The sequence below is a fragment of the Podarcis tiliguerta genome (assembly GCF_965153285.1).
Source record: "Podarcis tiliguerta genome assembly, chromosome: 10".
NCBI classification, from domain to species: domain Eukaryota; kingdom Metazoa; phylum Chordata; class Lepidosauria; order Squamata; family Lacertidae; genus Podarcis; species Podarcis tiliguerta.
Genome location: NC_139543.1, coordinates 27,018,930 through 27,043,036, shown reverse-complemented (window position 1 = coordinate 27,043,036; position 24,107 = coordinate 27,018,930). Strand labels below are relative to the sequence as shown.

The window sequence follows — 24,107 nt, the reverse complement described above, 5'->3', positions numbered from 1 at the left end:
GTAGCAAGAGCAGAGGAAACAAAGTAGAGTCCTTTTTAATGAGTTTTATTCAATCCTAATAAGGAGAGACAAAAGAACGCAACAAGCCTTAACAATGGCATAGCTCCAAACTGAGCTCCTCCTTCCTAGCAACAGGATCTCCCCTTACGGTGGCCACTTGTGATCAAATGTCTTTGAGTCCATTGTTCCTGAGTCTTTGAGTCCATTGTTCTTAACCTGAGGTACCACTTTAGCTAATGGGGCCTCCCGCTGCTGCCACCGCTGCACAATTTCTGTTCTCATCCTGAAGCAAATTTCTTAACCCAAGGTAATATTTCTGGGTTAGCGGAGTTTGTAACCTGAAGCGTCTGTAACCTGAAGTGTCTGTAACCCGAGGTACCACTGTACTCTTAACGAACACCACGTTCTGGGAGAAGGGGGATCAGAAATACAGTGGTACCTTGGGTTACATACGCTTCAGGTTACAGACTCCGCTAACCCAGAAATAGGACCTCGGGTTAAGAACTTTGCTTCAGGATGAGAACAGAAATCATGCTCCGGCGGTGCGGCAGCAGCAGGAGGCCTCATTAGCTAAAGTGGTGCTTCAGGTTAAGAACAGTTTCAGGTTAAGAACGGACCTCCGGAACGAATTAAGTACTTAACCCGAGGTACCACTGTACTCTTCAGTGACAACATGTCATCTGCCTGCCCTGCCGTGGTTCTCCCATTCTTCTAACACTTCCCAACTTTTCTGTTCGTCTCTCTATGAGCTGTGACTTTCCTCAAACCCCTCAAAGCTCTGCTGTATATCAAAGCTGTCTCCCTGTCCCATCCCTGATAGGGAACTGCTTGAATCCAATGCTGCCATGGCTCCAGATAACTCCTAGATTATGCAGTTCCAGCATATGCCTACATAATCCTTCTACCCCCTTTGAAACCAAATGGGAAGCTAGGAAGCTCCCATAACCAAATGGGCTTTCCAAGTATCATTGCTTCATGTTGACGCCTCTGTGTGCCATTGGCAGAAATATCTGCAGTACTGGGTGAAATATACAGCTCGCATTGATGGTACACAAACATAAATAATGTTATACTCCATTTGAACAGCTTCAGAGTTTGCACGCACCAGCAAGGATTGTGGAGTTGTTAAGGTTTACTCAGGCTTTCCTTGAATCTGTTTACACAGCTAGAGCATCCCAGGCAATTGTACAGCCTGTCCTATTCATGCTTAATGAAATGTAAGTCTCTATTTAATAGTGATGACATCTAAGTGAGGATTTTTATGACTGTATCCTTATTGCACTGTTCCATGGGTCAGCAAACTTTTTCAGCAGGGGGCCGATCCACTGTCCCTCAGACTTTGTGGGGGGCCGGACTATATTTAGAGGGGGGGGGATGAACAAATTCCTATGCCCCACAAATAACACAGAGATACATTTTAAATAAAAGGACACATTCTACTCATGTAAAAACACACTGATTCCCGGACCGTCCGCGGGCCAGATTTATAAGGCGATTGGGCTGGATCCGGGCCCCGGGCCTTAGTTCGCCTACCCATGCACTATTCTCTAATCAGAAGGAAAGCCCATATAATCAATAGGACTTGCTCCCACGTCGATGAGTATAGGATTACAACCTTAGTCGCATTCTTTGTCCACCATCTTGGGTCAATCTCAGGTCACCATGTGCCTGCTATGAGTTTTGAACTCTGTCTGATGGCCTTGGTTACACTGTCAGGGTCACCTCTCCTGTGATGGAGAGAGAATAGGCAAGTGACAATGTTCAAAAGAGGCATTTTACTTTCTTTGAACTCAGTTTAGTTTGATTCTGCAAGCAAATCCAAGATAGAAGCCATTTAAGTGTTTATTAACAAGTCCTCCCGCCTGCCAACCTAGCAGTTCGAAAGCACTCCCGGGTGCAAGTAGATAAATAGGGACCGCTTACTAGCGGGAAGGTAAACGGTGTTTCCGTGTGCGGTTCTGGCTCGCCAGAGCAGCGATGTCACGCTGGCCACGTGACCCGGAAGTGTCTCCGGACAGCGCTGGCCCCCGGCCTCTTGAGTGAGATGGGCGCACAACCCTAGAGTCTGTCAAGACTGGCCCGTACGGGCAGGGGTACCTTTACCTTTACCTAACAAGTCCTCCATTTCAATGTTGGACTAAAACAATATTGGCCTGAATCCAGCTTTAATTTTATTCAGCTAGTTGCAGAGACAACCACATATGGGGTGCACAACTTGCATCCACATTGCAGAATGCACCCAGAAAATTCAGTATGCCCCAGATGAGCATTGGGATATGGATCCACATCCAAGCATTGTTTTGCAAGTAAATCGGATGGGCACAACAAAGACTGTGCAAGGATCTGCCTTGCTAGATTGTTGCGATCATTTTGTAAACCAGGGCTCAGCTAAATTGGAAAAACAAAAAGAAGACATTATAAATGCCTTATAACATTGTGACACCAGATGGTGCAGTAGAGCTGAAATTGAAACTTCATGAAATGTTCCATTGTGAACTTTAAAACAGTTTTTTTCCAGAGCATTTTAGAGTGTTTTTTAATAGCTATGTAGATGCAGGCCCAAAGCTATAGCAAAAAGGGGGGGGGGGGGAGTTAAATAAATACCAATTGTCTATTATATATTACCCTAAATCTTTCTCTTGAATAATGTCAGTAAAAAAGAATTTAGCTATTTTTCCTCTGGAAGATTAATAATTTTTGTGGTTACTTGGATTTGGGAACTTTTTAGCTGGTTTTTCTTTATGCGCTTTTAAACTTTCTTTCAGATGGCATTTTACTTTCAAATATGCTTACTGTCCTTTTAAGTTTAGATACAGATTTTGAATATGCATTGGGTCATAATGCAATGTCATTCTGCTGGCCAGAGGACAAAATAGCTTGCCAGAGGACACAATAACATGGCAAAGACAACATAATTTTGTGTTGCTCTAACTGGAGTTCCTTGTATCTCAGCAATCAATCCTCTGAAATGTTAGCCTAGTTTTCTCTGACCTAATGCCAGATTAGGTGATCACTCTCACACAGGGACTGGAGTGATCAGACAGAAAGCCATATGCAGTTTGCCTGTCTCTGGTAGGAAACTATATCAAACAGCATGGTGTTCTTTGCTTATTGTTTTCTTTAAAAATGATACTGCAGATTTTAAATAACAGGCTTTGCTATCTGCTTTTCAATCTGAAGTCTTTTTTAACTTCTAGCCACTGGGTGGATACTGGGAATATGCTAATGTTCTCTGCACAACAACTCTTCAGTGTTTTCATGCTATAAATAAATATATGACAGGACATTTGTTGGGAACGGTATGTTTACACTCAACAAAACGGTGACAGTTTTCTCGTTGTCGAGTGACTAATATTCCTTGTTGAAAAAATATGAAATTCTTATTAAACTTGGGGCTAAATAAATTACAACTGCTTGTGTTGCTGAGATTTCTCATAACATTCAGTTCTGCAACATTTTGAATGCCATTTTGAATGCTAAAATATATGGGGGGCTTTCAAGTTTATGGGACTTAATTTTGCTGGAACACTATATCCAATTAATGTGTTATACTGGCAGATATAGAGCTGAAGTGTTGATAGTTTCTTGGCGAACAACTATGTGATTCTGTTTCCTTGCCTGTGGTTATTCTCAGCAATAACCATGATTGTAAGCAGTTGAATATTTCTTAATCCATTGAAAAATGTGCCGTTCAAATATTCTATAGGAATTAGAGTTTAGCTTGTATCTGTGCATTTGGATCAGGGATGTAAACTGCTATCAATGTCAATTAATTACAAATGCTAATCAAAATGACCATGCCTGTAATAGATAGATAAAGATGTAGATATTAAAAAAGAAACAGATGCAGATAAGAATATATTATTTCGTCAAATAGATGATGGAAAGTTTTGGGCAGACATCTTGAGTTGCTGAATTTGTGGGTGGTTTTGGTAGAGCAGTTTTGTTGCAATTGTGGTGTTGGTAAAATGGGGAGGAAGGGAATCAGGTGTGCCACCTTGAGCTCATTTGAGGAAAGGTGGGAATGTAAATGATGATGATGATGCCCTTCAGTCAAGTGCTACAATCCTATTTAATACAGGGCTTCACATGAATTCTGAAATAGACATGGCGCTGCTGGGCATGTGGGTTCCCCATTCACATCAATGAAAGGAACGACCTGTGCAGGCAAAAATAATGTTTGAACTTGTCTGGCTACATCAGTCATAGAATCATAGAGTTGGAAGAGACCACAAGGGCCATCGAGTCCAACCGCCTACATCAGGGCAGCTATACTGCATCTCTTTCAGATGGATGATGACTCGTGTGACTTATCATTCATATTATTTCCTCTTTTTTGCTCACATGAGTTCTTATTTTTTGTGAGCTTCCTTGACCCAGTTTTTAAAGGAAAGGCTGGCTTAAATAAATAAATGTGACATATTAATGATAATAATAATGCTGAAGAAAGCACCTTGATTATTAAGATATAATTCTTCCCTACATCGTTTTGAAAATAAACTCTGGATAGAATTTTAATTTACTCAGAATTTTCCCAAAGGGGAAATGTAGTTTTAAAAAACAAAATGAGCATAAACCCGAGTGATGCTCCCACACATTTTACCTAATTTGAGGAAATTTTTAATGAAGTCTTTGGTTTTCTGTTTATAGAACGGAGTGTTCTGAGAGTCAACATATTGCGAAGGCGGAAGCTTTAAAGCAGAAGGTACAGTTCTGTTGACACTGAAGACGCCTCGGGGTTGTGTGTGTGTACTCGAAATCGCTGACAGCTCAAATGGATCGCATGGAACTGCGAAAAGTCAACACAGACCTTGACGAGGAGAGCAACAGCGGCGACAGCACTGAAGACACCTATACCGATATGGGAGATCCAGAAAAGGCCACTATTAGCAGGTACAATTAATTGCCAGAATGAGAAGGTAAAAAAGGCAAGCCAACCCACTCGGTCGTTACTTGAGGAACACACAGTTCTAAGTGGGTCACACATCACAAAATTTAATGATAATGTACACTGTTCTTGCATTTAATGAGTTAAGCAAGGCACCTGTCTACATTTTTGTAGGAATTTGGCATGTCTAGATAGGCTTTCCTAAACAAAACTGCGTCTAGCAGGTGCCAGAAATAGTGCGGTGAAGGCACCTGTCTGGGGTCAATTGGCAGGGAGTTCCAAAGCTGTAGGTGCAGCCATAATAAAAGAATGATTTCATATAAGGGGGAAATGACTATCTTGTGGCACTCGTACCAGTGCCAGTTCTGCATTGCAGTTATTGTAATATCATTGAGATTTCTAAATATTATTGAAAGATGCTTTGTGGAGAAGCTTTCTCAAAAAGTGGAGTATGCATTTATAAAGGAATACAGGTGTAAAACCGAAGCCTGAATTTTAAAGTGCAAAGACATTTATTTCTCCTTTCCTTGCTTATTTGTTCATTTGTTTGTTTTGTTTTTAGTCACTTTGTTGGTGATGACGCTGAAAGTCAGAAGTTCCTTACCAACGGCTTTCTGGGCAAAAAGAAATTGGAAAATTATACAGATGAATATGTAAGTCCCTTAGTCACAGTTGAGTCGCAGTGGTGTCCTTGCAGATGCACAACATAACTAATGGCACATTTTCCTTGTTCTACTCCAACAGAATCCAGGAGATATTTCATTTGGAATGTCATCGTTTAACCTGAGCAATGCCATCATGGGCAGTGGAATCTTGGGGTTGTCCTATGCCATGGCCAACACTGGAATCATACTTTTTGTGTAGGTATCCACAATGTAGTTTGGGGAGGCATGGTAGAGTCTTAGTTGGAGCTATGATATCCTGAAATAAGAAATTATTATTTTGTGTGTGTGTGTGTGTGTGTGTGTATAATGGGTTGGGTCTAGACTTAGTCGTGTTCAGAGTAGACCTACTTTTGTTGCAATAATGCAAGGACATTGGGAAAGCATTGCAGAACAACAAATACATCCACCACTAATGCACTATTAGTGGGTCAGGGACGTGGGTGGCGCTGTGGTCTAAACCACTGAGCCTCTTGGGCTTGTCGATCAAAAGGTCGGTGGTTCGAATCCACACGATGGGGTGAGCACCCGTTGCTCTGTCCCAGCTTCTGCCAACCTAGAAGTTTGAAAGCATGCCAGTGCAAGTAGATAAATAGGTACCCTTGCGGTGGGAAGGTAAATGGCGTTTCCGTGCGCTCTGGTTTCCATCACAGTTGCACCAGAAGCGGTTCAGTCATGCTGGCCACATGACCTGGAAAGCTGTCTGTGGACAAACGCCGGCTCCCTTGGCCTGAAAGTGAGATGAGCGCCATAACCCCATAGTCGCCTTTGACTAGACTTAACCGTCATGGGGTCCTTTACCTTACTTTTGACCTACTTTTGTTGCAATAATGCAAGAACATTGGGGAAGCATTGCAGAACCACAAATCACATCCACCACTAATGCACTATTAGAGGGTCAATGACACGTTGCAGAATACAGCTGTCAAGAAACAAGGCAGGGGAGGAGTCTGCACTGTAGCACAACTCAGTACTGTTATCAATGCTGTGGTCACATTCAAGACTGTGTCTCCCTCACTCAGGATCCCATATCACACTTTGAGACGTGCCTTAGATACTTAATCCAAAAAGCTATCTAATGCATTTATTATTGGTCAACTATCCTGCCTATAACTTGGCTATATTAATTTATATTTGTTTAGGCAGTTGGGGGGAGTCCATCTCTCTCTGTGTGTTCCATGACATAGCAGCAACGTTGCAATTCCAGCTGGGACAAATATGCCAAAGGAATAAATAACTCACCTAATTTGTATTTGTGGAATCGAAGTGATACTACCCCTACTGTGGAGACTGGAAGAGAATGCTCTCTGTCCATATGGCACTAAATCTGAAACTCTGTGAATAGAAATTTGTCTATAGACGCGCTGCCCCCTAACATCTGACCGTGCCAAATGCTAACTGTGATGGCATGTAGCTGACGTACACTATCCATATAACATATGTTTTGACAGGCAACAGCAGATGCGCCTGAGCAACTTTCAAACTATATAGCTAGACCTATCAGTCTGGGAGACATCTTCTTACAAAGCTTTCCAGATCAGCAAATGATTTCATTCCTTAAAACCTGTGTTGTGGAACTTTCCAATTTGGAGAAAGGCTGAATGAAAAGTTTAGATCGTTGTCTTGCATTATTTAAAAAGAAAAGAAGGAACACTTTTGGTGTTCCTCAAAAAAGCAGAGACCTGAGGGAAGCACATTGCTGCATTGGTAAAAGACACAAAATATAAAGCTTTTAAATATACTTGCTCTATTCAGCAATCTGTGGGTCAAACTGCATGCTATGTTAAATATATTTTAGCATTTAATATGCCATAGTTTTAAGCATCTTTTATTCTGTGTTGGATTTAGACTAGATAAGATATATTAAAAACTCTTAGAATACACTGAGGAATGTTGTCTTTGTAGGCCTTTGGACCTTATAGTCAATGTCCTTCAAAATGAAAGTTCTTTCCCCTTTACTGAACTTAAAATACCACACCTGAATTGATGTCTCTACAAAGGAATGGATAACTTATCTGTGTAGTTCATTTTATCCTTGCTCATGGATTTATAACTTCTGTTCTTCCTCACAGAATCCTGCTGCTCAGTGTAGCCATAATGTCTCTCTATTCGGTTCACCTGTTGCTGAAGACATCCAAGGAAGGAGGTATGCCATTTATTATCTCGGTGGTGGGCGAGTCATTTGAGGAGACCACATCCCAACCAGTCAGGTTTGGCACACTAAAGACAGAAATAGCAAAGAACAATGACCCAGATCTCCTCAGGAACAATGACAGTGTTGAATGAATGAATTTTATTATTATGGTCACAGACCAGTTCCAGCTCACTTACAATATCAGGAAAATCATAAAACACAACAGGAATACATTGAATTGCAGTTGGGTATAACAGAGACAATTCAGATATAGTGGCAGTTAAAAATATATATTAAATCTTGATCACTAAAATATAACCAAAAATTGTCATTTAAAACCTTAATCATTTTGGTAATACACTTTGTTCCCTAAGTTTTATGGCAGTCGCACAGAATTTGGCCACCCTTAGCGTGATCTCTAGATCCTTGTCCTCTACCAGTAGTTTTAGACATTGAAGTTCAGACCCATTTGGAGATTTTTGTATAACAGGAGTGATAAATGCTGAGCGTATATCCCCGTAGAAACGGCAGCGTAACAAGACATGCAATGACAGTGTTATCACAAGTCCATATTATGGCAGCCAGCTTTTATGTCCCACTGCCTGACTGGGCATGGAAGCAGCAGATACCCAATCAGTCAGTGATGCACTGGCCACCAGTGGGGCCTCTGATTGGCCCATTTGATTTTCACTTTTTGGAGGGCAGTGCCGCCCTTTGGCCCAGACGGCCAGGAAAATACCCAGATGGCCAGCCAAAACTCATGTGCTCTGGTGGCCAGGGATAGTGGCTGAATGTGAGGGGCCACAATTGCTGCCCACCCAGGAAAGGAGTAAGTGGCCATTATGGGCACAAACCAGAATTAAACAGTCTTAATTTCCATTGATTTCAGGGGGGGAGAGAAACAATCACACTGGACATGGAAATAGCTTTTCAGTGACTGCACCTTAGCCCCACTATTATGCATGGTTAACCTCTGAATTTGCTTCCTTCAGAGGGTTGTGCAAAACCCAATCAATGAAAAGATATTTGAAGTAAAATATTTTCTTTCCTGTTGCTCCTAGGTTCACTAATATATGAAAAATTAGGCGAAAAGGCATTTGGATGGCCCGGAAAAATGAGTGCTTTTGTTTCTCTTACGATGCAGAACATTGGAGGTGAGTGGGAAATGTCTTTTTAATGAGAGGGTTTAAAATGACAGTAATTTTCTTATAATAAAGAAATGGGGGGGGGGGTGTCTGCTGTTGGTGCCACAGCAGCCCTTAGTGCTGCACCATAGAAATAAACTCTTAATTATGGAGCCCAATACAGTAATTACCATACAATGACATTTTTGAAAGCTATTTTTACACTCATGTTAATGCCCTATAGAGAGAGGCCAGTGCATGGCATTCATGATCTACTTAAAAGCCTAAATGCAATATACAATGTAGGACACTTTCCTCTGTTATATTTGGCAGCCAAGGTTGTATGCTTCCTAATTTTGATCCTTCGTAGCTTACATTGGGCTGGGGAACCCTTTTTCTCTACTTTATGTGCTGTGCATTGCTAGCTTATCATTGTATAGTAGTACCTCAGGTTACAGACGCTTGAGGTTACAGACACTTCAGGTTACAGACTGTGCTAACCCAGAAATATTACCTCAGGTTAAGAACTTTGCTTCAGGATGAGAACAGAAATTGCACAATGGCGGTGCCGTGGCAGCGGGAGGCCCCATTAGCTAAAGTAGTACCTCAGTTTAAGAACAGTTTCAGGCTAAGAACTCGGACCTCCAGAACGAGTTAAGTTCGTAACCCAAGGTATCACTCTAACAGCACAAAATGTACTTCAGTTTTCTCAGGGAATCAGAGCCAGTGGCATAGTGCGGTGGCCTGGGGGGGGGGCAGGCACCTTTTTTTTGAGGGGGCACCAGGCACCCCCACAGCAGGATCCCTCATCGGAGCCTGAATCGGTCCAACACCACCAGCCACAGCAGAGAAAGGAGAGTTGCCACAACACTGCTGCTCATTATCCTTATCTGCGCTGCGGCACGCTGCCACCGGCAGCTCTGCTCCCAAGTAAGGCTTGACCCGGGGGTGCAGCGGGCTCCTTTTGTGCCCTGTCCCCTTGTGGGGGTGCCCCACATGCCTGCCCTGGGTGGAGCTAGCCTCCACTCTGCCTCTGTCAGAGCCAACCGATAATATCCTTTGGAAGAGCCGAGTTCAGAGTAGTTGTGGATGCTTCAGTGTTAAGAAACAAGGCACTGCGGTTTTATCCTAACAAAGCAACAATTAGAATGAAATACAGTTCCCTGTTTTTGAGTGAGATGGGAAGGTTCGGTTTATTCAAAAGCAAATGAAGTTTTCTGACTCCTCCTTTTGCCCAAGCATGGAAGGGAGGGATGTGACAGCCCATGCAGGCTGTGATTGATTGTTAGGTCTGAACCAAGCCATACGAAAGCATCCTTAATGACAGAGAATAACAATGTCAAAATGAGCTGTAACTGTTCTGCTCAAAGGGTAAGAAAGCATTTGGGCCATTGAAACAGGTGGGTAATCCCAGCACCACTATTACAATGACGATGAGAGACTTCAGAAGCAAGGGAGGATGTTCCAGAGTTTAAAACTCATAATTTTCTGAATGAATGATTTCCCCATGTAAGCTGACATGAACAGCATTTCTGTTTAACTGAAAATTTAATGATCTGAATGTTTTGGATACCGTTTTTCAGACCTTGTCATCATACTCTATTCATCCTTTCTCGTTTCAGCAATGTCAAGCTACCTCTTCATTATTAAGTACGAACTTCCAGAAGTACTCAGAGCATTTCTAGGGCTTGAAGAGAATTCTGGGTATGGGCTTGGTTACATTTCTTTAATTCAGCGAAGTCTCCTTATAACCTCAACAGATTTGATTGATACATGGGTATTCTGTCTTCTCATTCTAGGGAATGGTATCTAAATGGGAACTACCTTGTGATATTTGTGAGCATTGGTGTGATTCTTCCACTTTCACTTCTGAAGAATTTAGGTAAACCAATCACCTATAATGACTTACCTCTATCAAACTCTTAGAGTTGGTCGTCTAATTTCACCTGTGGTTTAACTGTGTATTCACTTTGTTGTTTTTGCAGGGTATCTCGGTTATACAAGTGGATTTTCACTTACCTGCATGGTATTCTTCGTAAGTGTGGTAAGTAATTATAGGAAATGGTGTAGCAACATTTGCAGAACAATGTGTGTATGTGTAATATATGTGCAAGTGGTAACACTGTTCTTATAGTGTGTGGACTGTGGCTCCAGCCAGGGGTGCTGTTAGAGACCTATCACATTCAGGGCAAATTGGTGCAAATTTGTTACACCTGCTGATTGAAATGTATAGATGCAAATTTAGGATTCTGAGCAAATTGAAGATAACTGGGGTCTCACCTGTAAACAAAGTTTTTTCACATACAAAATAAGTTTTAAAGAAGGGGAAGAGGCAGGAGATCTGGGACCTCAGAACAAAAAAACAAGACTAAGTCTACACCATAACTGTTGCAACAGAAGCTTGAGCCTGTGGTTTAGGAAGTGTGCTGAGTAGCCCAGAGTGATAAAGACGAGACAAGATCACGGCGTGGCCTGGCCGTGTTGTGAATGAGTTTAGAGAAGAAGCAGAGCAGGGTAACTCAACCACGAGAGGCAGAGCTGCAACAGTAGTCTCACCTCAGCAGTGTAGTTAGTTGTAGCTTACTTGGGGTGAGGGTAAGGGTTGAGGTGATAGCAAGTTGAGCGCTGCATAGCACACTGGTGTCAGCACTGGATTGCAGCCAGTGTGCCATACTGCAGTGACCTCACCCCTTGTGAATGGCAGTGATGATGATGCTGGAATGCTATCGCTGCAGCTCAGCCTCGCTGGGCAAGCAGCTCCTGGGATTAACCATGCTTCCAAGCTGCAAAGCAGACCTGTTAAGACATCTCAGGCAGTAGACCAAATAAGCATAGGAACCATTCAAATTCAAATCAATTTCCTCTTCCATTTACCTGTCTGCTTTCATCATCATACACACACACATCATTATGATGCACACCTCTTTAGGAAACAGCAACCAAAAAAAACCCCTTTCTTGTGAAAATTTGACAGCTGTGTGCTTCAGAATGTTTTCATCTCAATCTCAGTTGAGTTTCTGTGGAGTAAGCAGGATAAGTATTGTAGCCATCTGCTAACCAAAAGGACACCGGGGCACTGTAATATATGCAAAATGCCCATGAACAAGATGAATAAGCTTTGCTACAGAATCAAGGCTGCCGACCTGCAAGCCCTGCCCCCAAATGAAATCCTTAAAGGTCCCCATAATTTTTTGTTGCTGCTGCTGGAGAACCAAAAAATATCCCCTGGGGATTTTGGTGCACATGGCACAGAGTGTGAGGACTAGAGTGGCCCTTCAGAATGCTCTATGCTTTTTAGTGTGCAGAGCAGACCTTTGGAATGCTTCTCTGGAACCCGAGCTCTGTGGTTTCTTTTCCCAATCCCTCCAGACAGTTCTGTTGTGCCATGAATTGATCCCCACTTTAGTGACTGCAGGGAATCAATCACAGACAGCACAAGCAGGAAAACAGAAACACCGCCGAATTAGATATAACTTTGTTAGAAAACAATAGCAATGTATTGTAAAGGCATTCAACGTTTCAACTTATTATTTGCCATATTCAGTCTCTTGATATATATGTATATTTGTAATCTTACTTTAGGTCATCTACAAGAAATCCCAAATACCGTGCCCTCTCCCCGTCTTGGGCAGTGGTGCTGGCAATTGGTCCTACAACAGCACCACAGCTCCATTGCATGTCGTGATGCTACCCAACGATTCTGCCAATTCCGAAGTAAACTTTATGTTGGACAGCACCTACAAGCAGTATTCCAGTTTTGAAGAAGCCAAAGACAAGATGCACCAGAGTGGAGTAGAATATGAAGCCCATGGAGAGGACGATGAGAAGTGTACCCCCAAATATTTTGTGTTTAACTCACGGGTAAGGCTCTCTTACGATTTTGCTTCACATAGAACTGCCTGCTTGCCGTTGCCCCTTGACTGACAGAATTTTATTGCACAGAGTCATTCTGGGAGTTGCAGATTGCCCCAGTCATTATGCCAGTCTGAAGCATTTACTGGGCTCCTCTTGAAGACCAAAGACCCCCTGGGTGTCTATCTAGATTGAGATTATTTGTCTCCTTTTAATAAATACTGATTGGGACCTGCTGGTTAAGGCAGATGGGATGTCCAGCAACATCTAGAGGGTGCAACATTGGCTACCCTCAAGTCAGCAGTACACAGGGGATGGTGGTGGCCAGTGGCTATGCCATCTCTTTGCTGTGTTTATGATTCCCCAAATTTATACACAAGATATCCTTTTGATAAGCCATTGCATAGCGTTCCTTCATTCGGTCCCCCTACTCAGGGCTTCCATCTTGTCTAGACCTTTACCTGGAACAGCTGCAGTATAAAGCCAGCCACTTTGCTCAGTAAACTGGTCCAGTGAGATGTGGAAAAAACTAACCAGCAACTGGGATCCTTGTTTTTTGTTTTAGACTGCCTATACAATACCGATCCTGGCCTTCGCGTTTGTGTGCCACCCTGAAGTACTACCCATATACAGTGAACTGAAAAAGTAAGATGGCTTCTCATCAATATACTCTACTTAAAACAGGCTCATTAATGAAACCTTCCCCCCTCCTTTTCTAATTTTAGTTAAAAATATATTGATTTCCTACTAATGAATTATTTTCCTCTATTAATTATCCTCATATATTTATTGCTTTTGCTATTATCTTTATATTTTTATAACCTTTAGTTCAGGGATGAAGAATCCCTGGCCCCAGGGCCAAATTAATTCTGCCAGGGGCTCAGTTTCCCCCAGTCATGTCACTAAGACATTTGTTGGTGGTGGTTGGTGTGTGGACTACAACTCCCATCATCCTGACCTTTGGCCATGCTGGCTGGAGCTGATGGGAGATGGAGTCCCACAGTTCCCCGCTCCTTCAATAAGAGGAATTGCTATAAAGGGAATTGCGGTATACACAAATACTTGAGCTGGTTAGTCTTTTCAAGAAAGTAATGGCTTCTTCATTCATTACATGCATTTTAAATTTAATTTATTTCATTTTCCCATTCAGTCGATCACGAAAACGTATGCAAAGCGTTGCCAATGTCTCCATCACTGGGATGCTCGCCATGTACCTCCTTGCTGCTCTGTTTGGCTACCTAACTTTCTATGGTGAGTCAAAACTCTCTCAGCAGTTGAGATGGGCGCAATTGCGGGCCGGAGTTCCTGCGCACGCGCTGAGATCCAACATTGGAAATCCCAGGGACTGTTTCTCAAGTAGCAAAGGAAGCCTCTGACTCCACCCACTTTTGCCTAATCAGCGAATCACGAGTGGGCATGGGCCACCAGGGAGCGGGGTCAGCCTGCCCCTCCAGTACGACACATAGGCCCGTGGCTTGCCCTGCATCTTTAGAGCAAGTTAGGCAACAAAAACAACTCCTAGTGTTTAACATGGTTAAGTGTTATTTCTGATCTGGGCCTTCCAAAGCTAAATAATTGTCTGGTCTGTTAATTATAACTTCTCAAATTGCAGTCATGTGCGTCCGTGTGTCCATATATGTCTATGGCACTGAGTGGACATGAGATTGCCTGAGAAAGCTGACTTTCTTCATTTCCTTTTTGCAGGCGAAGTGGAAGATGAGCTTCTTCATACCTACACCAAAGTGTACACTTTTGACACCCTGCTTTTGATGGTTCGCCTCGCTGTACTTGTGGCTGTGACCCTGACTGTGCCCATAGTCCTCTTCCCTGTAAGTCAAGAGACTGTTATTAAATGATCTTTGAGCAGCCCATACCAGAGGACCTTTTACAGACTAGATATTGAACTGTTGCCATGTAGCTGCTTTTCCATGTTATGGGGGATCTTTTGATCAGACCAGTCACGACCCTGGTTGAGTTTTTCAGGGGGGAAATGGAACTCAAAGTTGTTGACACTATTTTCTGGGAAATTCCAGACATATGGCAACCCTTTTTCTAGTCTGGACTTGTGATTTATCCCTTTTGCCCCATAAACATAACATGTTATGAAAGTAATACCCATCTGTCAAAGCCACTAAAATCAAATGTTAATAATTATTCACAAACTGGGAGAGAGATACACAAAAAAACCACCCCAATTACATTAAGAAGAAATGCACCCGGTGTTTTTTTTCCTTTTTACGTGGATTTAGCCACTTTACACTTACCCACATGAACCTCTTTTTGTGAGAGTTTATAAGCAGGTGGCGCTGTGGGTTAAACCACAGAGCCTAGGACTTGCCAATTAGAAGGTTGGTAGTTCGAATCCCCATGACGGGGTGAGCTCCTGTTGCTCAGTCCCTGCTCCTGCCAACCTAGCAGTTTGAAAGCATGTCAAAGTGCAACTAGATAAATAGGTACCGCTCTGGCAGGAAGGTAAACGGTGTTTCCGTGCACTGCTCTGGTTCGCCAGAAGCGGCTTAGTCATGCTGGCCACATGACCCAGAAGCTGAACACTGGCTCCCTCAGCCAATAAAGCGAGATGAGCGCCGCAACCCCAGAGTCGGTCACGACTGGACCTAATGGTCAGGGGTCCCTTTGCGTTTACCTATAAGAGAATTTGAGGCGTCCTCAACTGCCTGGTAGTAGCAGTTCCTATCTCTTTTTAAGCATTTAAGGGGAAATGGCAGAGGTGCAAGGAAAAGCCTCAGTGCCACTTTTGCTGTAGCTGTTGGTGACTTTGGGCTATGTATTTGTTGCTGTTGCTGTTCCCAAAGTAATAAGCGCACATGTGCTTTCTCCAGGGAGGTGACTAAGTATGAAAGCAGAGGCACATTCAAGTCAGCTTGAATTGTTGACAGATCCCCAACAACGTGTGTTAGAGCCTCTCAGCTTGCACACTACAACAGCTATCAGCAGCCCTGAGTTTCTCAAGTTACAGTTACACAATGTCCTTAAAGGAATATTGCACTGCAAGGCTGAAGGCTTCGTTTTGTCTCATGCTCATAGGGCCCAGATAAGCTATGTAATCTCCCCCTAGCCTCCCCCCCCCCCAAATTCAGAGAGTAATCATATATTTCCCCATGGATCCAAATGGCATAATGCCTCTGTAAGCCTTACATTGTGAAGGTCATTCTGAAGTGCCAGAATCACTCCAAAAAAAGCTCCAGATAGTGTGGAGAAGTGGGAGGTGTAACAAGATGTGGTGTGGGATTTAGTCTTTCATACACCCATTCATCCCTCTTCCAGAACACCATCCCATTCTCTTCTTTGGTTTTCCCTTCTCCACTAGATATTCATATTTTCTGTAACAACAGAGCACATTTGATTCTCACTCGGCTATTCTGCTTTGGGTGTATGTGGGATTCTCCCCCCCCCCTTTTTTTTTTAGAATCCCCCCTAAAAGTTTCTAACTCCTTCAAACCTTGAAGTTCCCCTGAGCAGAATACTACCTTCCTCCTGTGCTTGGCTGGTGCATTTTTGGCTGTATAAGAGTTTGCTTACTTCCAAACATCGGTACTAGAGAGAATGTTTACGGACAGGGTCAGATTAAGACCTCTAGAGGCCCCAGACACAGAAAAGATTGTGGTGCCTTCCCCCATGTCATTCAAAATAAAAAAACAAGCCTAAACCATAAAATACGGTTCTGTTCTTCCAAAATGTCACAAAACTTACATGTATGCTGAAATTGAAATAGCAGCTTATTGTTATGTTTTCTGGTTGCAAAATTCTGGAGAAGTTCCTCAGCAAAGCATGTCTCCTTCCCTACACGACAGGGAAAGTGAATCGAGTTTGTCCTGACACATTGTTGTTCTCCTAGGGCCTTTTTTAGGTGGCATAAGTAATATAAAGAGATAGAAAAATAGGGGGAAGTATGTGTAGCAGAGGACAAGGAAGTCAAACAAACTTCTGATTTTTCCGATGATGACTACTTTTGAAATATCAATTGTCAAATTCTTTTTTTAAAAAAAACAAAAACATTTCTGGATGCTTTCCTGGTAATTGGGTAATCCAGCATGGCTCTGAATCGACCCTGATCTGCTAGCCGTTTTTGCTGTCCTGTTGCACTTAGAAATTTTTGCTTCTTCAGCTATGCAAAGGACTTGGAGTGTAACCCTATCCGCAGTTGCCACGTGGGGCTGCCTTGACCTTTTACCTAGTTATTATCTCTGCAAGTACAAAAGCTGTAGGAAAGCTGTTCAGGTTTGGGTAGTTTGCAAGGTCAGGGCCAAACAAAACTGACATATCTCTGTCATTTATAGATTGAATGGTCGAGTGTACGAGTACTTACATTGCACTTTATTTTTCACTGAAAGCAAAAGTGTCTGCTTTTTTTATAACCTACAATAATTTTGAGAATGAGGAAAAAAATCCCCCATGTACTTAACCGTTACTGAGCTGAGAGGTTCAAAGGACTTTTGCATGTTGCATTTCTTTTTTACTAAAAAAATAAATAAATAAGAAAGTAAACGTGTGCTATTTTCTTCTAGTAGCAGAAACATCTTTTCTTCAAAGTATTTATCTCCCATTTACATACTTTTTATCAATATTTTGAATTCTGCTGCAAAGTACACACATTAGTCATAAAACTATATTAGCATTGTTGGTTTGTTTTATTTATGAAAAAGATCTATATACTGCTGTAGCATTATAAATATCACAGTGGTTTACCACAATATAAAAAGACAAAACCAAACAATACAATTGTGAAAAGTTAAAACCAGTTAAAAGCAAAAAGAACTTAAAAATAAACATCGATAGACCATTGTGGGAGATGTACTCTTAACTGCCTGTGTAAGCCTGGTGGAATAGAAACGTTTTCAGCACTAAAAGGGAATGCTAATAAAGATGAAGAGAAAGACAGGATGTCTTTTTCTTTTTCTTTTTTGCTGCAAAATTACCCAGCATCAGTTCTAAATTTAAGATGATAAAATATGCTGGTTAACATTTTCTTTTCCTTTTCCTTTTAACAGATTCGTACTTCGGTTACTGCACTCTTGTTTCCCGGAAGGCCTTTCAGTTGGATAAGACACTTTTTGATTGCTGCAGCAATCCTCGCCTTCAACAACGTCTTAGTTATTTTTGTCCCTAGCATTAGAGACATCTTTGGATTCATAGGTATGCTTTGGAACAAAATCCTTACTTATCTTACTATGCCTCCAGGGGAAACAAATCATGTTTGTCAAAACACCTGTACTGTAGAATTCAGTGCAGTAGGAGCAAAGATGACCATACCATTGGGCAGAGTGGGGCAGCTGCCTCAGGCCACGCAGACCCTGGGTTTGGGGGGTGGGGGCAATGCTGACAACCTCCAGGCTGTTCCTTCTCAGTGCTTAGGCCATCCCCCTCAGTTGATAGACAGAGCTATGTGTGCCACGTGGCCTTCTTTACAATCCCATAACTAACACACACACCAAAATCAGGCTGTTGGCAACCAATAAAACGCTCCTTTTTGGAGGGTGAACACCACGCTCTGAAATCAGTTACCAGGTCTGATATGACAGATTTCAGGAAACCAGCCCTTTTAAACAAGACCTTTCACTTCAGGCATGCCTTTTATAACTAAAGCTTGCCTTCCGATACACACTTACCTGGAGGTGAGTCATATTGAACTTAAAGGTAAAGGTGAGATGAGCGCTGCAACGTCATAGTTGCCTTTGACTGGACTAACCATCCAGGGGTCATTTACCTTACCTACCATATTGAACTTATGCCTACGTCTTAATAGACAGGCCTAGGATCGAACTATTATATATAGTTTAACGCTGCAGTTTTGTACACACTTACCTGTCAGTAGGTCCCAGTAAACTCAGGCCCCATCTGCACTATACATTTAAAGCAGTTGTTGTTGGCCTCTGCCTTTCTGGCCAGCATCTAAAGATATGTAATGAAGGTGCCAGGTGAGCTTCCCTGAAGAGAGCATTCCAGGAAGCTACCACAGAAAAGACTCGTTCTTGTATTGCCATCCACTGGGCCTCTCATAGAGGTGGCCCGTGAAGAAGGACCTCAGTTGATGATCACAGGGTCTGGGTCAGTTCATATGGAGAGAGGTGGTCCTCTAAGGCTGCTGTCTAAACATTAACCATTTGTGTCTTCTGTTTCAGGTGCCTCTGCTGCCACAATGCTGATCTTTATTCTTCCTGCTGCTTTTTATCTCCGGATTGTCAAGAAAGAACCTTTCAGGTCCCCTCAGAAGATCGGGGTAAGTAGACTGGAAGCAATCAGAGCCGCAGTTCAGTGTTGCCAAATCATAAACCCTTTCCCCCACTAATATGACATTTTCTTTTCTTTTTCCTTCTCAATTACAGGCTCTGGTTTTCCTGATTGTTGGTGTGATCTTTATGATTGGAAGCATGACACTAATTGTCCTGGACTGGATTTACAACTCTCCAGGTTCCAAGCAGCATTAATCTGGAAGGAAAATAGAAAATATTTGTTTTTTCTTTCGTGTTGGAAATGGTTGAATGCTATCATCCAAAACAAGAGGGGAAAAGACTTTTGACACATAGAAGGGGACATTGCTTCTAGTCAATAACTGCAAAATTCCAAAGACTTTTACTAGTAATGCCACTAGGAGGATCCTATGGAATATTCAAGTGCCCTTTAATAAGGGATTGTTATTTATGCATTAAAGCCTGTGCCAAACTCTTCTGGACCAGGATAGAATAAAAAAATGTGTATATAGTCCTTGAAACAGACTGTTACTGCTATTGTTGTTTTGATAACCACAGTTTCTAGAATACGGAGACAATGTAGTAGCTCAGAAGTTACCCTAGTGCCTTGTAAAATTGTCTGTGGGTATGGTTTATTACGGAATATGTTGCACCCTATTTCAAGATAGAGGCTGGAATATTTGGGATATTCGTTCAAAAGCTAAGACCATCAACATCTCAAAACTGAGTGTGTGTATATATGTATGTATAGTGTGTATGCATGTACATAGACACAGAAGGGAAGAGAAAATAAAAGCAGCAATTGTGTTGAATGGTTGTTCATAAAGTTAACAAGTACGGTCAAGTTGTGAGCACCAACCCTTTGTAAGTATTTGACTTATCAAGCAATAAATTATATGGACAGGTGATCACAGAAGTGTTGAAGGTGCACAAGTGTGGTCAGTTCTTGGCCATCATAACTTTCAGCAATCTCCTTTTCCTGTTACAAAAACTGGCTGCCATTGCTTTTGGTGGGGCGTAACTGTCCCAGCTCTCTCAGCAAGTGGCAGTTACTGTCAATTACAATCAACAACAACTAGCCACACCAATAAGATTGTGTCTTGCCCTAGGGGACCTTCAAAGCTTCTCCAATTGGCAGTGGTGCCGCCATTGTGAGCATTATATGAAGTCTCTATGCTCTTGACAGGTATTCCTGGTGGCCATTGGAGGATGAGTGGAACCCTTAACAAGATGACAACAATCTCATAGCAAGCGCATCTTATCTTTGTCACTGTAGCTCACTTACTTGTTAGAGGGAGGCTGGTTCTGGTAGGATCCCTGTTGTGAGCAAAATATTATGCCTATGCCAGCCGGAAACCTGATCCTGCAATTATAATTCTGTTTTGAAGACCTTCTAAGACAAGCTGGATCTCTGTTTGCATTTTGTCTGGGAGACATGAACAGGAGAGGACTACCACACTCAGGTCCTGTTTGTGGCTTCCCGGAGGCATCTAGTTGGCCTCTGTATAAACAGAATCCTAGACTAGATGGGTTTTTGGTCTGATCTACCAGAGCTCCACTGAAGTTCTTAAGTCTTCCACTATAACTCAGATGGGTGTAAGGAGATCGCAAGGAACGTGAAAAGCACACTTACCAGTATTGTTAAATGCATTTTTGTTTGATAAATGGTCAGTGCAGGAAACAGTGATCATTGCTATATATGTACTATATAAATATTTATGTATATAATCTTATTCGCTATTGAATGTTGCTGTACGATACAATGTTTTGATTTTTATATATCTTATTTGTGTAGTTGTTTTCACAGTCACAACCTTTATACCATTTTGAAAGCAGGGGAGGGAGGTTTTTTTTCCGGAGGGGCTCACTTTACATCTCTGTGTTTGGAATTTATCTATGGAAGTCCAAAAGATTACCCAAGTAGAATAAGGCAGTCAAATGTTACCAAAATGGATTATTACAATAAACTTCAAGAATTCAGGGTTATGACCTGCTTTTGTCAATCTGTTGTTCAACATTTTATTTTTAGAACAGACCAACCACGCTTGCAATTTAGGATTCAACACTACTTGCTGGGAATGGGATTCGTTTCCCAGGTATCTAGTGTTGCAAATTGTGGCATTGCACTAAAGAGAAACAAACGCCCCAGCTTGAACTGCTTTGCCAGTGCAAAAGCACATTATTAGGTGTACAGTGGACGCTCGGGTTGCGAACATCCATGCAGGAGGCACGTTCGCAACCCGCAGCGCCATGTCTGCGCACGTGCGGGTTGCGATTTGGCACTTCTGCACATGCGCAAAGGGCAATTTAGTGTTTCTGCACATGTGCAGGTGCTAAAACCCGGAAGTAACATGTTCCAGTACTTCTGGGTTCGGCGCGGTGCACAACCCGAAAACACGCAACCTAAAGCGTCTGTAACCCGAGGTATGACTGTATTTGGGTGGTAGACAATGAAGTTTTACTCAGAGTAGGCCCACTGAATGAATGAAGTTAGGTTCATTTAATTTCAATGGGTCTCTGTTCAATGGGTAAAACTCAGTTGAATACTGTCATCGATATGGCTGAGAAACCAACAGATGGCTGTGGACTTTCCTCTCCATGAGCAGGATGGGAGGTTGGCGGGTCAAAACCTTCCTGATGCAGCAGTGGGAAGCTCTATCAGAATTGCTTTTCCATTAATGGTGCTCTGTGGGTAGTAGAGCTGGAAATGGAACATAGTGGGGTAGATGAAAGAGTCCTTGGATCTGCAGGATCCAAAGGCCACTCGTTCTCCCAACCCCTTCCCATCCTCAAAAGAGCAAAGGGGAAAAAACCTACACCATTCAATGGAGGGAGAAACACACAATAAGTGCCCTTAAATACTACTTCCTGCGAATCACAAGTGATGGGGAGTGCCGTCACTCTGCTTGCTGGTTTTCTACATTATGGGCTCTACTTTTTAGTTTTCCTAAGTTCAAGACAGATGTTGGGACTACAACTGCCATCAACCTTCTCCATTGGCTGTGGTGCCTGTGGCTGATGGCTCGGAGCAGCTAACAACAAGTAAAAATAGCACAGTGGACATAAAATCACAGAGTCAATTAAAAGACATTCTAAAATCAATTCAGAATCAAATTAATGGCAACCATTGGGCTAGAGTTCCATGAGGATTACAGAAGGAGAGAGGGGGTCAGACTGTGCCTCGGCCAAAGACCTGGCAGAACAGCTCCGTCTTGCAGGCCCTGTGGAAAGATCTCAAGTTCCGCAGGGCCCTAGTCTCTTGTGACAGAGCCTTCCACTAGATCGGGGCCACGACCGAAAAAGCCCTGAGTCACGGGAACTGTTCACAGTATAGTTTCCACTGGATCATATGACTAGCTTTTGAATCGAAGTGTGCAGCTTTTTCCATGCCCCGTTCCTTCATTCCCATAGATTTCAACTCCTTTTTCACAACCGTAGTTCATTACTTGCAGTCAAAAATCAGCCTCACCATCTTACAACTTCTTACTGTGAGCCATGGAATAATTCTTGATTGGCAATTCACAGAAATGGATTCTAGTCCAATATGTACCTGCACAAACAATATACACACCAGGGTCCTACACAGCTTGCTACAAACCAGTTCAGTTAGTCAATAACTACATGGTGATGAAATATTGTGGAAACTTGTGAAACACACTGTAGAAGTAAGTTTTGAAATGTACACAGATATTGGCCTTTTAAAACCATCCTGTCCACTCATTCTCTTGGCTGATCGCATCAGACAAGCACTGACGGGAAAAGGCAGACAGAAAGGAGTTTTATTTTGGCAGGCACACTGTTCCCCCCACCCCAGAGACATATTTAACCCTGAATTTGAACACCTAGAAATACTTTTGTGGGGGACAATGTGTGGATGGGATTGATTTTAGGACCAAGTGTGGGTTAAGGTGGTATAAGAGCAATTTAAAAACATGGTGTGGATGTGTGCCATTAATAAACGAAACCTTCGTTATATTAACTATATGGACAATGGCCTCTCCACAAACTGATAAAATAGGCAAGAAAACACAACAGAAATTAGGCAGCAGCATGCACACACAGAGACAAATTTCTCCAGGGAGTATATCCCAAAATGTACACTTGGAATGTAATGTATTATTTCTCCTTATTGTGAAGGGCATCCAGGTCAATATCACAAGGGACAAAATTACACCTGTGTATATTTCAATAAGGGAAATATAAGGTGGTGTTGTGGGTTAAATCACAGAGCCTAGGACTTGCAGATCAGAAGGTCGGCGGTTCGAATCCCCGCAACGTGGTGAGCTCCCGTTGCTCGGTCCCTGCTCCTGCCAACCTAGCAGTTTGAAAGCACGTCAAAGTACAAGTGGATAAATAGGTACCACTCCGGCAGGAAGGTAAACAGCGTTTGTGTGTGCTGCTCTGGTTCGCCAGAAGTGGCTTAGTCATGCTGGCCACATGACCCAGAAGCTGTATGCCAGCTCCCTCAGCCAATAAAGCAAGATGAGCGCCGCAACCCCAGAGTCGGTCACGACTGGACCTAATGGTCAGGGGTCCCTTTACCTCCCTTTACCTTATATTTCAATATGCGAATAATATGGTGTAGATATTCTTGAAATTCAGAACTGAGGTCAGCTAAATTTAAATGTGTGCAGCCATTTCACATGTTCATCTGCACATAGCTAACAGGGTATTATGAAATGTCTTCCATGTATGAAAATGCTACTATATTCAGCAGTCCCCCTTCTGTTTCCTGTAGTAACCTGCTGAAAGCTATAGATTATAAATTCAGCTGTAGCAATGCTGCCCTCCTCTGGAAGTCATTGATAATTTCTGAGGAAATGTCTAAAAACATTTGTCTTCCATTCTACTTAAGAACTGATATATGCTGCTCCAAACTTTGCAATTATTTTATTAAGCATATTAGCCACCCTTATAAAAACTATTAATTAAAAAAGTATTTTAGCTAATTAGTCAGTGCATGAATAAACACTCCTTTTTATTTTACTTTTATTTTACAAGCTCCTCACAAATTCAGACTAGAGGTCAGGAAGACGCTTACAACTATCTTTGACTACATCCAAAGTTCCACACCATACATTTAAAGCATTAATATACCACTTTAATGGTCATGGCTTCCCCCACAGGTTTCAACTATTCATAAATGTTCACTTTTCGCACATCCCATTCACACAGCATTTCACATTGACCACATTCAATGCCTCCAATTCACTCACACAAATATATATCAGCTGACAT

The 24,107-nt window shown here is 42.3% G+C and overlaps 1 protein-coding gene across 7 annotated transcripts in view; it reads left to right on the top strand.

Annotated features, from left to right (window-relative positions):
- The window catches only part of SLC38A4 (solute carrier family 38 member 4), a 35,738-nt gene extending 14,883 nt beyond the window's left edge, over positions 1-20,855 (top strand). For 4 of the 7 annotated variants that reach the window (XM_083399801.1, XM_083399800.1, XM_083399798.1 and 1 more), the window contains exons 2-16: positions 4,651-4,893; positions 5,451-5,541; positions 5,633-5,748; positions 7,623-7,696; positions 8,746-8,838; positions 10,431-10,512; positions 10,608-10,690; positions 10,794-10,852; positions 12,391-12,669; positions 13,226-13,305; positions 13,811-13,911; positions 14,365-14,489; positions 17,670-17,814; positions 18,801-18,898; positions 19,005-20,855. In XM_083399801.1, the coding sequence (XP_083255927.1) occupies positions 4,775-4,893; positions 5,451-5,541; positions 5,633-5,748; positions 7,623-7,696; positions 8,746-8,838; positions 10,431-10,512; positions 10,608-10,690; positions 10,794-10,852; positions 12,391-12,669; positions 13,226-13,305; positions 13,811-13,911; positions 14,365-14,489; positions 17,670-17,814; positions 18,801-18,898; positions 19,005-19,106 (1,647 nt within the window). In that variant the 5' untranslated portion in view covers positions 4,651-4,774 and the 3' untranslated portion in view covers positions 19,107-20,855. Of the gene's footprint in view, positions 1-2,882; positions 3,649-4,650; positions 4,894-5,450; positions 5,542-5,632; positions 5,749-7,622; positions 7,697-8,745; positions 8,839-10,430; positions 10,513-10,607; positions 10,691-10,793; positions 10,853-12,390; positions 12,670-13,225; positions 13,306-13,810; positions 13,912-14,364; positions 14,961-15,313; positions 17,815-18,800; positions 18,899-19,004 lie in introns of those variants that run through there. The other 3 variants (XM_083399799.1, XM_083399802.1, XR_014502104.1) reach the window with 3 other exon arrangements.
- Positions 20,856-24,107: the final 3,252 nt, after the last annotated feature.